Here is a 14688-nt window from a genome sequence, read left to right as displayed (position 1 = left end):
ATGCTGAGTAAAAATTTGTATTTGGAGCCACCTCTTTTTCTGGCAGATAACTATCAAGAAGTCTTATTCTCAGAGTAGATTCTCTCCTCTGGTTCTGCAACCAGTTCCCCTTTACTGACCTGGAACTGTCCATCTGGCTCATACTCATCTGAATATGGAGCAGGTTCTGTTCTCCAAGTCTTGGCACACGGATATCCCAAAATACATCTTGAGACCCACACTTTCCCCAGGCCTCGCCTTCCTTCAGTTCCTCTGCTGCCCACTGCCAGCCTCTTCTTTGTATCTCAGCATATCTTACTGTAACAATGCTTATAGATAACAAAGATACAACCACAGAGGGCAGACCCAGGATTTTGTCAGTGGTTGCTCTTTTACTGCCTGCCCAACTCTATTTTCAGCTCTCACTGTACTGAAGGAGATAAAGTAAAGAGAAACAAGCTCTTTGACTTAAGGTTAAAGAACATCCAGGACCTACAGACATAAGGGCACTGTTTTAAGCAATATTGAATTGGTAGTAAACACTTTTTGTGGGGGAGCACCTGAAACAAATTAATTTCACCATCATCTTGGCTTCAGCTCTGCTGGAGCAGAAACATTTTGCAAGTAAGCAAGCACTTCACTGTGACCTGCTTGTGCAAGTCCTGGCAAAAAAAATACTTACAGAAAGACTTATTCTTATTTTACACAGTACCAATGACATTCCTTTAAGCATTTAGCTAGTAAGTAACTGCAGATCTTCCCATTAGCAACAGGCATAGCTTTAACTGTGGCTTGAGATGTACCTGTAAACATTTTTAACAGCTTGCTGTGGATCTGTGAAGGGTAGGAATTAAAAATATTTAAGTGATTTGAGGAAAGTTTTTGCTCTGCAGATGACTGCCTAAGCAAAGTGGTTTCAGGTATTAGGATACAGATCATCACAAGGCATTCCTGATGCTGTGTGATACCTGCTGCAGCCTTGCTTCAGAAAGCACTCATAGCTAACGTGTCTTTGGCAAAGAGCATACCACAAGAACATGAAATTTTAAATAAGCATCACACGTTACTCTGAACAGGAATTTTATGAGCTTCTCTCATCATTCTTATTTGTTATATTTGAAGTTGAACCCTTGAAAATTCATAGAGTTACTTTGCACAGAATGTTTGAGTTCCTTTTGCTCTTTTTGAGTTCCTTTATTTTATGGGATGGTTGGACAGTAGGCAGTGCCTATCATGACATAAATCATGCTCTAAATAACCATGCCTCTGATTTTTGCATTCTGGAAAGGAGCAAACAAAAGTCTTACCCTTGTGCTTAGGAGAAATCTAAGGAGATGTTCTCTTACCAAGCATGAGGATTTTCAAAAAAATCAACCATAGCTCTAAATGGTGTAAGTACCTTAATCCCTGCTCAGTCTGATAAACTAAGTTACTACACCATAGAAAAGATAAAATACCTACTCCAGGAAAGTTTCAGCACAAACCAAAGCGAGAAAAACAAGCAAACCCAAATGCCTTTAATGTTTAGGAAAAAGCCTCCTACCACAACCATACCTCCAGAGCCGCCTCCTCCCAGCAAGACAGGACCCTTCTGGTGCAGGCACACCAGGAGAAGAAACCTGAAACCAGGGGAGACAAAGGGTGTCCTCAGTGGTTACAGCTGTGACTGCCAACCAGGTGAACAGCTCAACCCAACACAGGTGTGGGCTGCCCGTGGGTGGGAGCCTTATCTGGGGCAGCATTATACAACCACCCAAATCTGTCCCAGAGGCCCAAGCCAAAGGGAAAACCTCCTTCTCAACCCAGGGGACTTGAGCATCAAACTCACCCAAGTGCCTGTGCCCCAAGGGTATGAGGTGCCTGGAAGAGCAGCTTTGAAAGTAAAATTCTTTTTTGGCTGTTTTGTAACATCAGTGTATTCAAAAGCACTTGGACTAACACTGCTCAAGTAAGGCAGATTGCAAGCAAAAATCATGCATAAGCAGAAGCCAAGTATCAGATCCAGAGAGCTATTCTGAACCATGCAGAAAAATAAAAAGCCCAAGTGCAGCAGGAACGTGGGGATCTGCAAGACAGCACCCAGGAGTGATGGGGGAGCTGAACTGAGCTGGAGTGGAGCTGGGGAGCACCCACAGCCCTGCACCCTCCTTCCCTTGTGGAGTTCAGGGTGCTCAGCACACTGTGGGCAGAGCTGATGGTGTCAGGGACCCACACAGACTCAGGACATTGCGGAGGGGTCCCTAGCATCACCAGAGACACATTTTGGAAGCACTCGAGCAGAAAGCCTTCTTGGGGTTTGGATGATGAATAAACTCATCATGGTTCAGCACAAACCTCGGGAGACATGACCCTGGGCATGAGGGAAAAGGAGGGACATCCATGCAAAGTAGCGTGTGAGGCAGTGACAAGGGGTGGGCACTATGTCCTGGCTGGTTGTGGGTGTGTGACACAGAAATTCTGCCCCATCCCCTTGGCTGCTGCTGTGACACCTCCACTGTATTCAGGTAAGAAGCCATTTTGCAAAGAATGCTGCTTTTTTTTTTTTTTTTTTTTTTTTTTTTGGGCTCCAGAGTGAAAGATGTTGTCATCTCTGCCTCTCTTCTCAGATTCTCCTGGTGAATGTGTTATTTTGGCTGGTCCAGCCTTTCTACCTGTTTCATTTAGCCCAAAGCTGGCAGGGGTGCAGGCAAGACTGGAAGGACTGACTTCAGCAGCAGAAGGCCTGGGTTTTCCAGGTGGGGGCCTCTCTGTGTGCTGGGATGTCAGAGGTTCCCGTCCCTTGTTGTCTCCAAGGCCAACCCCCGCTGATCCTCCCACCAGTGAGGCTGAATGGAGAGAGCCAGTGTCTTCAGATGGGTTGGCTCCAACTCTCTGTGTGGCTTTGAGAACAAATGAAACCTCTGCTTTCAGTGAGAGGTGGCTGGAGAGAGCAGGAACACACCACTTGAGCAGGGGAAAAGGACTGAATTCAGGAACACCATAAAACTCATTTGTGGCACTAAATAGGAAAATGACACTGCTCAGCTTCACTTACACATATGGTAAACCAGCCTGGGTGCAGGGAGTACAAAAACGAGTCAAAATACAGATTGATTCTGAAATAAGTTCTTTTTTTATCCTTTTAGAACCATGGACAGGAATGTACAGCTCCACAAAAATGGAGGCCAAACATATCGAACCAAAACATTTCCTGGGATTCTGCGTGACAGTTTTTCTAAGGATATTTCCTTTCAACCACACTCAGTCTAAAAGCGGCTTCCATTTGCAGTTAAAGTAATCGTGGTACACATTGCACACTCCTTGAAACACAATCTTTGTCATAGGCACTATGATTATTTTTCTTCTCTTTTTATTTGTTTTTACTGGTGAAAAAATAAACACAGGTGAAAATGAACACCTTTTTTCCCCCCTACTTCAATGTGTTTAGACTATGTGATTAAGTGGATATTTTCTCCAGCTATTTGGATGAATAAACTTTAAGTTGGAGCATTCATTTCTGTGATCTAAAAGAAAGTCTGTGTATGTAGCTTTACAAATATATATATATATTCAGAAGTCCCAAATCCAACTCAAGTGTTTACCAGTGATTTTATTGACAACAAAATCCATTTTGTTGAAATCAAATAGTTGTCTTATTTCAGTGAATGGTTCAAGACTTTCAGCTGCAAAAAAGTTGTCACAAGACTTGTCCTATGCATTGAGAACACTGACTTTATGCACATTAGGTGCTGTTTCAGGCATATCTACAGATCAGTTTTAAGGTAAACATAATTTTATATGATATAGAAAAGATCTAGTGATCAATAAAGGAAAGCATGAAATCAGGTATAACTCTACAACAGGAGTTAATCTATTTAAATGAAGCCTGATTGACTTTACTTGCTAAGTGTTGAGCAAAAAATCTGAAATACTGGATTTGTGACCATCAAGATTAGCACTGGGAACCAATCATTCCACTTTTATTTCTGGACATCTTAATGTCTCTGTTGACTAAATAGGGAGGACTGAAAAACTATTTAACCAGTAAATCAGGCACATGATTTGCAAAGGCAACTCTTCCCTTGCAGTTATTCCAACTATCCCAGCTGGATATTCACAGTGAACAAACCACGTTTCCATCACCTCTGTTCCTTTTTTAAGTGCTTTTAGTGTAGGGATTTGCTCCAGGCCTCATCAGCAGCCAGTGAGCGAGGAGTGCAGGGCTCTGCCTGGTCTTCTCTCAGCTAATTAAGGAAGACAGGCAATGTGCTGGTGCCCAGATCCTGCCCACAAGGATGGAAAGTTGCCCATGAGCTACAGCACCTTCCTAGAGCACAGCCGTTCCCACAGTGATGAGTTAGTTCTCTTTGCTCTCTGAAGCCATCTAGAGACAGCTTTAAATTAATGGAAATGCAAAGCTACTCCATTACTTACCAGAGAAATCGAAATTAAAATCCAAATTTTGTTGCCAATTAGTATGAATTTTGACAGGAGCCTTATTTAAAACGATTGTGATTTCCAGGGCGTTTTTCCAAGTTGCCCAAACCTTGGGAGAGTTTTTCATTTTTAGCATCAGAGGCCTCCCCTACTGTAAACCCTATTCCCTGCCTGAAGAAGGATCTGAGCTGGTGGGATGCTTCCTCCCACCCAGAGCACTGCCTGCAAGGCTTCAGGAGGAGCTGGTTTGTCCTGCTTGGCAGAGGGTGATGTGGGACTTGGTGCAGCCCCTGTGCCTCTGGCAAGGTGGGATCACTGCTGCCAGTGTCACAGAAGCACCCAACAGGCAAATGAAACTGAGATGGAAGTTAAGGAGAGTGGCAAATGCTGTCCTGAGCATTCTCAAAGTCTGCCCAAGATATTGCAAAACACAGACAACTTAAAACAGTTTATATATGTCAGAGCCCGCAGACAGATGTGACCAAACCATAGGGAGTCATTTTAGCATCACCTGTCTGTGTAAACACTAATGGAATCTGAAAAGCTTTTTGGTAATTAGCCCTTACCTATGCCCATCCTTTCTGCACAGAAGACAGAGCACATCTCCTGCCTTAGCTTTGCTTAATGTTTTAGATGTTTTCAGGAATAAGGGCTTTTGGAAAAAAGAGGGTTTCTTGGGAAGAAAGACAGATAGGATAAGAAAGCACAGGGACACACCCTGTTCAGAATAACCCCACTCCCAACAGGCAGCTCAGAGATTTAGAGCTGGTATCCTGACCTGCTCTGGAAAAAAAAACATACCACTGTTATCTGAAGTGAAAATGCAGACAAGCTGAATTTGCCTTCATGCTTCTCTATATAACATCCAGAGAAGCAGCATGGAAATTACATATAAGAGATAGCTTTGTTAAATAAAATTGATAATGTGAACGATCAGCCTGATGATGCAAAGATCTGAATGCATACAATTGCTGCAGAACAAGCATGGAGAGTTTTCCTTGTACTCTTTGTTCCCTGTGAGGATGGGGAGGCACTGGCACAGGCTGCCCAGGGAGGCTGAGGCTGCCCCATCCCTGGAAGTTTTCAATTTCAGGTTGGATGGGGCTGGAATAACCTGATCTGTTGTGAAGTGTCCCTGCTCATTGGCAAGAGGGATGGAAACAGATATCTTTCAAGGTCTCTTTTAAACCAGACTATTCTGTGGTACATACATGATTTTGGACTGCAAGAGCCAGCTCTGCTCTGTAGAACTGGAGTCAGAACTGCAGCTGAGTGACCACACTCTGGCAAAGACAGGTCAGCAATGACAATTTTAAGACTTTGGAAGCAGCTTCACCTCTGCAATAATCAAGGAGAATATACAATGAAGTTAAAAAAAAAAAAAAAAAAAAAAAAAAAAAAAAAAAAAAAAAGGTTAGTTGGAATCAAACTGCTTTAACGATGCTCTGAAGTTACCCTGATGGGCAGAGACATTTCTGCTTAAATTGCCCCAGCTCAGGTGGTGGGAACTAATGAATTAGGTCAAACCATGGGCCACAGCCTCAGAAATTGTAAATCAGCTCTGCTGCTGGCACTCCATATAACCTGGCAATACCTGGGAGAATTCAGACCATCAATTTTTAGCTCATATTATTTCATTTTGATTTAATGAGAGGAGCCTTCACAGAAGTCAGTGCTGACACCTGCCTTTTGGCAGAGTCACTGGTGGAGGAGCTCAGGCACCCTGTGGGTCACCTTTGGGAAGGAGCAGAGGTTAGCACTGTCCAGGTAGAGACGTGGGGTTTATTTCAGACAGCTCAACAGCTGAACCACCACAAATAATCTCCTTTGGGAGCCTTCACATTTACTGTGCTTGCAGTGAAACAGCTGCCACCTGTGCAACACCAGAGTCTGACCTGCAAGTTTTATGTAGTCCAAATATCTTATTTACCTTTACAACCCAAAGTTATCATTGATGCACACAGAAATATCCAGCTTTTTGTGGGAAATCTGAAAGAACTGACTTGGACATGGTTAGCATAATTCAGGTTGGAAGGTCACCTAGTCCAACACCCCTGCACAAGCTGGCACATCTTTAACAAGATCAGGAGAGAAACATAAAACACAGATCTTAGCCATCCCCTATTATAATGATGTAAATAGAAACATTCATAATTTAGGTTTCCAACATCCGATTTTTTAAAAAAAATAGTTAATGTAATACATGTATTTTAATGGATAAAAAAATTGCAGAAGAAATGTTACCTTTTTCTTTGAAAGTCTCTGCTCCCTAAATTCAACACTTCAAAGGACTGGAGAATTTGGAAATCCCTAAAAAAACAAACTAGTGCTGATGACCACAATTTCATCAAATAGTCAAGTCTCTCTTCTTTTCTTTTTGGATATTCTTTTATTCTTTCCTGAAGAGATCAGAGATAATCTAAAGCAAGAGAGTTTAATTTGAGTCAAAAAGCCAAAGTGAAGCCTGTACTGTGTTTCTGTCCTGCTTATGCTGAGGTATGCAATGCATAGGAGTGAATTCCATGTTATGGAAGAATCATCTTAATGTGAGCAAGGGAAACTCCAAGCCTGGATTTCCTGAGAAAAGACTTAGGACTTATTAACCAGCCTCACTGAGTCTTCTTCATGTCCCTGATGCATCCTTATAACCCTCAACTGCTGCTGTGTATTTCAGACAAGGCAAGGAACTGTATTTTAGAATAATAATTACTAGTATTCCTCTATATTCCTCTATTATTATTTGTATTTTGTTCCCAAATATTTACACAACTAGGAGCTCTTGTCCCATATTCCTTCAAAGCAAGACATACATTTAAAAATTCTATTTGCCATGTATCTTTCAATTTTATGAACTTTGGCTTTACTTACATTACATAATTTAATGTGATGCATATTAGAGACTTTAACCTTTGGAGACATTTTGGTAGTAAGAGGCAGAAAATTGCATCTGAGGGTAGAGCTCAGGACACTGCAGGTGACTTCTGGTCTTTGGTACACTAAAAGAAGTCTGAGGCTCAGGTCTGTGATCTCACAGGGCTTCCCAGTGCTGGGCAGGAGAACTCAGAGGGAGTGGCTGACTGAGACTGGACATGTTGACAGTGGCACATATAGGAAAGTGCCTTGCAGCACAGGCTGCATGAATCCATCTTCAAGGGAGAGATTTCCCCTCAGGTCAAACCAAAGCAGACAAATGTTAAGCGCATTAAATTGTTTAAGGCCTTAAATTTATTCAGGGTCCCAAATGTCAGGCTGATACTTTTGATTCTGAGGGCAAGGTAAAACTGAACGTGAATAAAGAAGCTGAACTGTTACAAATTCAGTGAATTCAGTTAGACCAAAGCAGGCATGGGCAGCGCAGAAGTGGCTCTTGCAATGCAAGAAATAAGGGCAGGGGTACATCAGTGCCCAGTCACTACAGTGATGGGGAACACACCACGGTCCCCCTTAAGGAAAGCAAAAAAATTATAAATTGCATGTAGGTCTCCTGATGGTGCAAAGAGGATGCATTATTAAAAGCTATGGTAGAAATACAGGATTTCCATGCTGCTGACATACATGGTATCCTATAGTTTTTTTTATACACTTCAGTCATCAATAACCTTCCTCCATTATAGCTATAAAATATTATATATATTTCCTTATTTAAAAAAAATAGAATTGTAGGTGGTCTTGCTGTATTTTTATTATTTGTCTGGGAAAACTTGCACAAGAACAGCCTTGTGGGGTATTAGAAAATCACTCCTTGTTTACAGGAGTGTTGATCAAAGAGGAAATTGCTAAATCTTTTCAAGCAAGGAAGAGTCAGTGCAGGCTGTCAGTGAGGTGTGAGCACTCTGTCTCTGAAGCACTGGAAGCAGTGCTTTAATAATACAGAACCAAAACATAATTATATTTATTCTAAGGGACAGGGCAAGCAGAAAAAAAAAATGAAAATTTCTCCTTCTTTTTCCTTTAATCAAACACAACCTCTGTGGTCATTAAGAAATTCAGCTAATTTACCTTTACTAACACATAAACCTTTCAACAAGTAAACAACTCTACTGGTTTTTACTACTAAGATGAAAGCACTCTTACCCCCTGCAGCAGACAGTAGATGATTTTCCTCCTCCACTGTGGCATTTCTAGTTCTGGGCTACAGTGATGACTTTCCACTGTCTCTAATACATTCTGTATTTCTTGCAAGACTACCAAATCTCATGGTATAATCCTCTGGAATAAAAATGAGAAACAACCCCAAACCCCAAAAATAAGCCTACTTTATTAGTAATTTTACTGCTGTTGTAGCTTTTTCATTTCTGTATCATGTTTGAACTTTGCTATGGAAAATACAGAAACCCTGCCTGAAACCCTGATTTGGAAGTGCCAAGTCTAAACCTGAAAACTGGGTGTCAGTTGTTTTCCTGTAAGGAGACATCAAAACAAAGGAAGCACAACCTTGCTGTGAATTCAGCAATAATGCAGTACAAAACCAAAAAAGTTTGCATCACTTTATATTTTCAGCAAGTTAAATAATTATATTGTTCTAGGAATAATTTAAAAATAAAATTTAGATAAAATCTCGATATCTTTAAGGAAATCTAACATTGCAGCTTTTGGACCACAAAAGAGGAGACTTTATGTGTCAGACAATACAGATAATGGGTTCATCAATCTGTTAGGCTGCTGAAATAAAATTTAAAAAAATTAAATCACAAAGGCTGAAAAATCTATACTAAATATTTGCTTTTTCCCAATCACCTTGAAGATAAACATTTTAAATTCATGGCAAGATAATAAATCACTTTATAAGCTCATTGTTTTCCCAAAGGGTAAAGAGTTTACAGGGAAATTTCATTTTATTGAAAGGCAATTGATATTAATACCACTTTCAAACCCAGTTTTTATGCCAGGTCTGCTCCTTCAAGCTTCAAATTTATTTACTGCAGGTAGGACTCTTTCAGAGTTGTTCTTTGGTATTCATTTTCAGAATTTCTTATAAGAGTAAGAAATGTTCAAGTAATGTCCAAAAGGAGACTACAGGAACCTGGGGATAAACTGGGAAAAGAGGAATCCAGATTTCCTCCCAACTCGCATGAGAAGTGGATGTGAATTAACAGCTAACATTTCAATTTGGGAGCGTGTCGAGCACATGCTTGGTCATAAGCACATGCCATCAACTCGCTGTTAATCTGGAAATTTAAATGTGAAGGATACAGCTGAGTGGCTCTGGGACCAGCCACACCGTGGCAAGTTCAGTGCTGCAACAGCCTGGCCAGGGACACTCAGCCCTGAACCAGATGGGCCTGAAAACCCAATCCCTCAGCCAAGGAGACTCACACCGTGCTGTGCTGGGAGCGTTCACACTGCCGGGATGCCCAAAGGGAAAATAAATCCGTGTGGCAGTGCTCACATCACGTGGGAGACTGCTGAGCTTTGTGCCACTACACTGGACATCAAATACATGGATTTGGGATGTGATCCTCTGTTAATAAACACTGTCATTGCTGCATTGACTGCACCAGCTGAGAGCGTGGCTGGGCACCAAAGGCATTCTGAAGAGCTCTTGTTCCACAGAACGGTTTGTTGATCTACACATGTGCCTGAAAAAAATTACAACATTCCAGCTTTGGGCCTCGGGGTGGGCCACACTGAAGAGTGTGGGCCTTATATTTCTGGGCCTGAGAGATTTTAGCCTGCTAGCAGCTGCTAACTTTTTCCCAAGGAAAAATTTCTCAAAGTTTCTTCTCAAAACAATCTTGGGACACAACTATCCTTTCTCAAAACAATCTTTCTCCAGATGGTGTTTTGCTGTTTCTCTAGTTCACCAATGGGATTAGAGAGGTGTCGTTCCTATTCACCAATCATGTTAAGTCTCTATCAGAAGACCTTATAAAAAGTAGTAAGAATTGGACAACAAAAGCCTTCTTTTTCTATGCTCTTTGCCTTCTGAAATATTTGGAATCTTTCTTTCGTGTTGTACAGCGACAGAAGAGTTTTTCAATGGTAAACACTATGAAATGTGCCCATACTTACCTACATTTCCTATTTCAAATGCTGGGATTTTCTAACAGTTTTTTTTTTTTTTTTTTAGGGTTATTTTGGATTGTTTATGCAGAAATTTTAAACAGAAATAAATTTTTAAAGAAGATCAGGATATATACTTCTCACAATTCTCCACGGTGCTGTGCTGGAGACACAGGCTTTCTCTCTGCTCAGTTCAGAGAAAGTTCAATTTATTTAGTCAGCTGCTCTCCCAGTTTGCTTGAATGCAATGCTACATGTGTAAACTTTCACACCAGACTACACCTGGAGCTTCACAGGTCAGATAAAATTTTTAATTAGGATCCATGTAAACGACTGAGTTCAGAGCCTCTTCTAGGGGGATTACAGACTGTCTCCAAGACTGGGAACAGATACACTTTTAGGAATGAATTGCATTTCTCAATGACTTGCATCCCTTCCAATCCACGAGTTGAGTGGGACCAGAAGTAAAGCAAAATTTGGCCTATCATGTTGGCTGTTCCAGTACAGCTTTCATATGGATGCTTTACACAATTGTCAGACCTCAGAGAAAATGTTGCCCCATTCACTGTAAAACAGGAAGGTCTACAGAGGAAAACAGTTGCATTAAAAAAACCACACAAACAACATTAAGGCTACCTAGTTGGATGTTTTCAATCCTTGTTTTCCTCTGCAAACAATGACAGTCTCAATAAGATCTGAAGCGATGCTCTGAACAAATAATACACTAGTCTGTCATTGGTTAATATTAACATCTCTCTATTCAAACATGCTGAGAACTGAATAGAACAGTTAACATATAACAGTCACACATCCTTTGCTGAGTACAAGATCGTATCTCTAACATGAACCAAAGATATCCTCACCATTTCAGATCTTCAGCTACCATTCAGTAAAACATTTCATTCTCTTAAATACATTGCTCGTCTCCTCTTTCTGGGTCTTTTGGGGTTGCTGCATGAACACATTCTCTCCCTAAAGGCATTGCTTATGACATGGTTCTTTCTTCAACTGAAATCTTGCTGTGTGTTCCCATTATGTTCCCGGAGGTGAATTTGCAGAGCTTGGGGGAGAGAAGATCTTGTATCTGAATTGAAAAGATTTAATTTTTAAGCATCAGGGCAGGATTCTGCACTGTATTGCAGAATGAAATGAATGGTGAACAATTCATTAACTGTGATCACCATTTGAAAATTGTTGAACCAGAGCTTTATCTAGCACCCAGTTTTCATATAATATGAAAATTCAGGTATGACCACAGGGCTTATGGGCAGAGGCAAGCTCCCTTTGCTCATGTCCTGAGATGGGGAGGGATGCACAAGGTGTTGAGAGAAAAGTCAAAAAGATTGTAGGGGTGCAGAGCTGAGGCTCACTAATCCACCCTGCCTTTCAGAGGGTTTATCTGGTGTGGGCCCAGGGCCATACCCACCCCAATCAGCTCGGCTCAAACACTGTGAGATTGTGCCCAGCCACCACACAGGGCAGGAAAATGCCAGGGTGACACCAAACCCCATAGGGACTCCACCTCACCGCTACAACAAAAGCTCTGTGTCTTTGCAGAAGGGAGTCTGAACAACTCACACTCCATCCTGGGACATAAAACGGTAGTTTGCCCTCAAATACATTTCTGTTGAAAACACACAGCAAAGATTGCAGCCATAGAAAATTCTGTAAACAGGACAATTTCATCAACTTTATCTTTAAAAAAACTCCGCAAACCACAAAAACAACCCAATATAAGACTTGCTGAATGAAGACTGTCAATAATATTTTTTTACTGCCTTAACAAAAAAAAAAAAAAAAAAAAAAAAAAAAAAAAGACATACACCTTCAGCATTTCTTTTCCAAATTTACTTGACAGAGGTTAAGATATTGCTTTATTCTGACTCAACATACAACAGCACTGTGTGATTGATTGTGCTATTTTGGAAAGTGAGACTTTTGAGACTTGTGAACTAGAAAGTCTGGGGCACATTAATAAATCTAACAATTATTTTGCTTCAAAGGAATATTTTAATACATTCTGTATATACTCTATTTTTTTTTAATCAATCTCCTAGGACTAACCAGGGAAGGCTATTTAGCACTTATTTATTGTAGTTGATTTTTTCCCCCAAGAATAAGCAGATATTTTAGCACTAATAAACCCAGTAAGGTGTGTCACTGAACCCAATTCATTGCACAATTTGCACATTTTGTTACAATTTACGGGGGGGAGACGGACTCCAAAGAAAGCTAATGCAAAAAGGGCTTATGATGTGATCAGGATATGGCAACCAGGGAATGATACATCCTCTCTAAGGCCTTGATCCCCTGCAGGGAGTGACTTGGCACAAACCATCTGCTCTTAGGAAGCTCCATTAGAGTCAGATCTCTGCATGCCTGTGGGTCTGCCCATACTGAGCCAGCTGCAGGGTTGAAGCTTTAAAGTTCACAAGCCTAAGCCATAATTAATTAAAGTGACTGGAGAATTGAATGCAGGAACAAATTAGGCAGCATGGACACTTATTGGCTGGATTTTGATGATACTGGATCTCCCTGACTCTTCTCTGAACAAGCCATAATAAAAAATAAGTGAAAAAAAAATACACACACACTGAGAAGTGCTCCTTGAGAGCTTACAAATGCCTTTAAAGTGTAAAAGTTTAGAAATGTTGAGGGGTGCTAACGAACAACAGAGTTTAGGTTTCCACTTAAAAAAACCCAAACCAGAAACCAAAACCAAACCTGTTGTAATACACACTTCTACATTCTCTCTCATTTCTTCCTCACTCTCCACCAAGGCAGCTCTGATAGGCAAAGCTCAGAAGATGGAGCAGCTGTGGGCTCCTGACCCCTGAATCTCTACAGACTCCAATCCTGCTCCCACTCTTGGCCAATCCCAAAGCTCATAAATTATTCCACTGACTTTCTCAGGGTGACTGACACATTGAATTAAGGTTGAGTTAAGCACCTGCTCGATTCAGGGACGTTGTCATCATTCCACAGCAGGTACCAGAACCCAGAAGTAGGTGTCTGTGTGCCTGTTTTCGTGGCATGGACCTGGAATCAAGAGAAGAGGGGGAGAGGGGACTGGATCTGTGTTGGGCTCACAGGACGTGTTCCCCAGGGTCTGAATCCCTGCCCAGCAGCTCACTGCAGTGCTGCCCTGAAACCAGAAATGCATCCAAGAGTGGTACTTGGCCCTTACTGAAAAAGAGATGCATAGCCTAAGCCTTCGGACAGCCGAACAGGACCACGGTAAAACCCTCTGCAACTGAAACTGTGTAATCCTGCCTAGAAAGCATCTGAAAGCACGCTCCATCCCTCCTGGAACTTTTCCCTTAAAAAAATATTTTGTTAAAAAACACTATGATATGAGGGCGATTGACTATTTGGTTTCTTCTAAGTAGATGCTCTTAAATTAATGCATATAAATAATTTGTATTTAACTTCCTCCCTTCCTGTTCAGCAAAGCGCCGAATGCGCAGACCTCTCGTTTGCCCTCCCACAGCCCCCAGACAGGAGTCACTTGGTCAATCCCGAGTCTCTTTGTGTTTCACTCTTTGAGACAAACTGTGCCTCTCTCTCTGCCTTGGCCAGGGGGCTCATGGGCAGGAAGGCCGTGTTCTCGCTGGCGCCGCTCGCCGCCTCAAAGTCCTCCGGCCGCCGCGCGTCCCGCAGGATCCGGATCTGCTCCTGCACAGTTTCCAGCAGGATTTTCACCTCCCGCTGTTCTGCTATTAGACAATTACTGACCGGGGAACTCACGTTGACAAGTTCAGCAGAATAGGAGTTTTTGCACCATTTGATGCCTGTTACTTCAGGAACATTTTGCATCTGCATGCAGGCTTCATCCAAGCCCACAGACGGGATGATGGGAACGGAGTTGGCCCTTGAAGAGGAATAGCCGACCAAGTCCTTCTGATCCACGTTATTAAAATATGGGGTTGTCTCTCTTGAAGGCAGTTGCATATTTATTGAAGTATTCTGAGGAGTTTTTAAACCACTGGATGAATACCTGGAAAGAATAAAAAAAGAGTTCTCGCTGTACATCAAGGGTTCAGATGCACCCAGCAGCAGGGACACTGTGTGAGATTCAGTGGACTGTGCTGAAGAGGTGCACACCATTTTCTCCTGAAATAGAGGAGCACTTGGCTGTGGTGGGGCCCTGGGGAAAACAAAAGGCTCTGGAGACTGCTTCTGATTCTCAAATCTGCCAGTGGCAAAGCACTGCTTTTCTCTCAGTCTCATTTCACCCACCAGCAGATGAGAATAATGGCCATTTCTTTTTAAAATATTTCAGAAGTTATA

General features: G+C 41.8%; 1 protein-coding gene and 1 long non-coding RNA gene across 2 annotated transcripts in view; both read right to left on the bottom strand.

Moving 5' to 3' along the window:
• Nucleotides 1-260: 260 nt before the first annotated feature.
• Nucleotides 261-1850, bottom strand: LOC136364550 (uncharacterized). Its single transcript, XR_010744177.1, has 3 exons — nt 1808-1850; nt 1534-1598; nt 261-297 (listed from the first exon to the last, which is right to left on the bottom strand). It is a non-coding gene; the product is annotated as an uncharacterized lncRNA (long non-coding RNA).
• A 10351-nt stretch (nt 1851-12201) lies between these two features.
• Nucleotides 12202-14688, bottom strand: part of NRG3 (neuregulin 3) — a 342543-nt gene continuing 340056 nt past the window's right edge. Inside the window, exon 9 of the mRNA XM_066324173.1 lies at nt 12202-14395. Coding sequence (XP_066180270.1) covers nt 13903-14395 — 493 coding nt within the window. The 3' untranslated portion in view covers nt 12202-13902. The remainder of the gene's footprint in view (nt 14396-14688) is intronic.

The sequence above is a fragment of the Sylvia atricapilla genome, chromosome 8, assembly GCF_009819655.1.
Source record: "Sylvia atricapilla isolate bSylAtr1 chromosome 8, bSylAtr1.pri, whole genome shotgun sequence".
In the NCBI taxonomy this organism is placed as follows: Eukaryota; Metazoa; Chordata; class Aves; order Passeriformes; family Sylviidae; genus Sylvia; species Sylvia atricapilla.
Note: the sequence above shows the minus strand (reverse complement) of the source record. Positions and strands in the feature narration are given on the sequence as shown.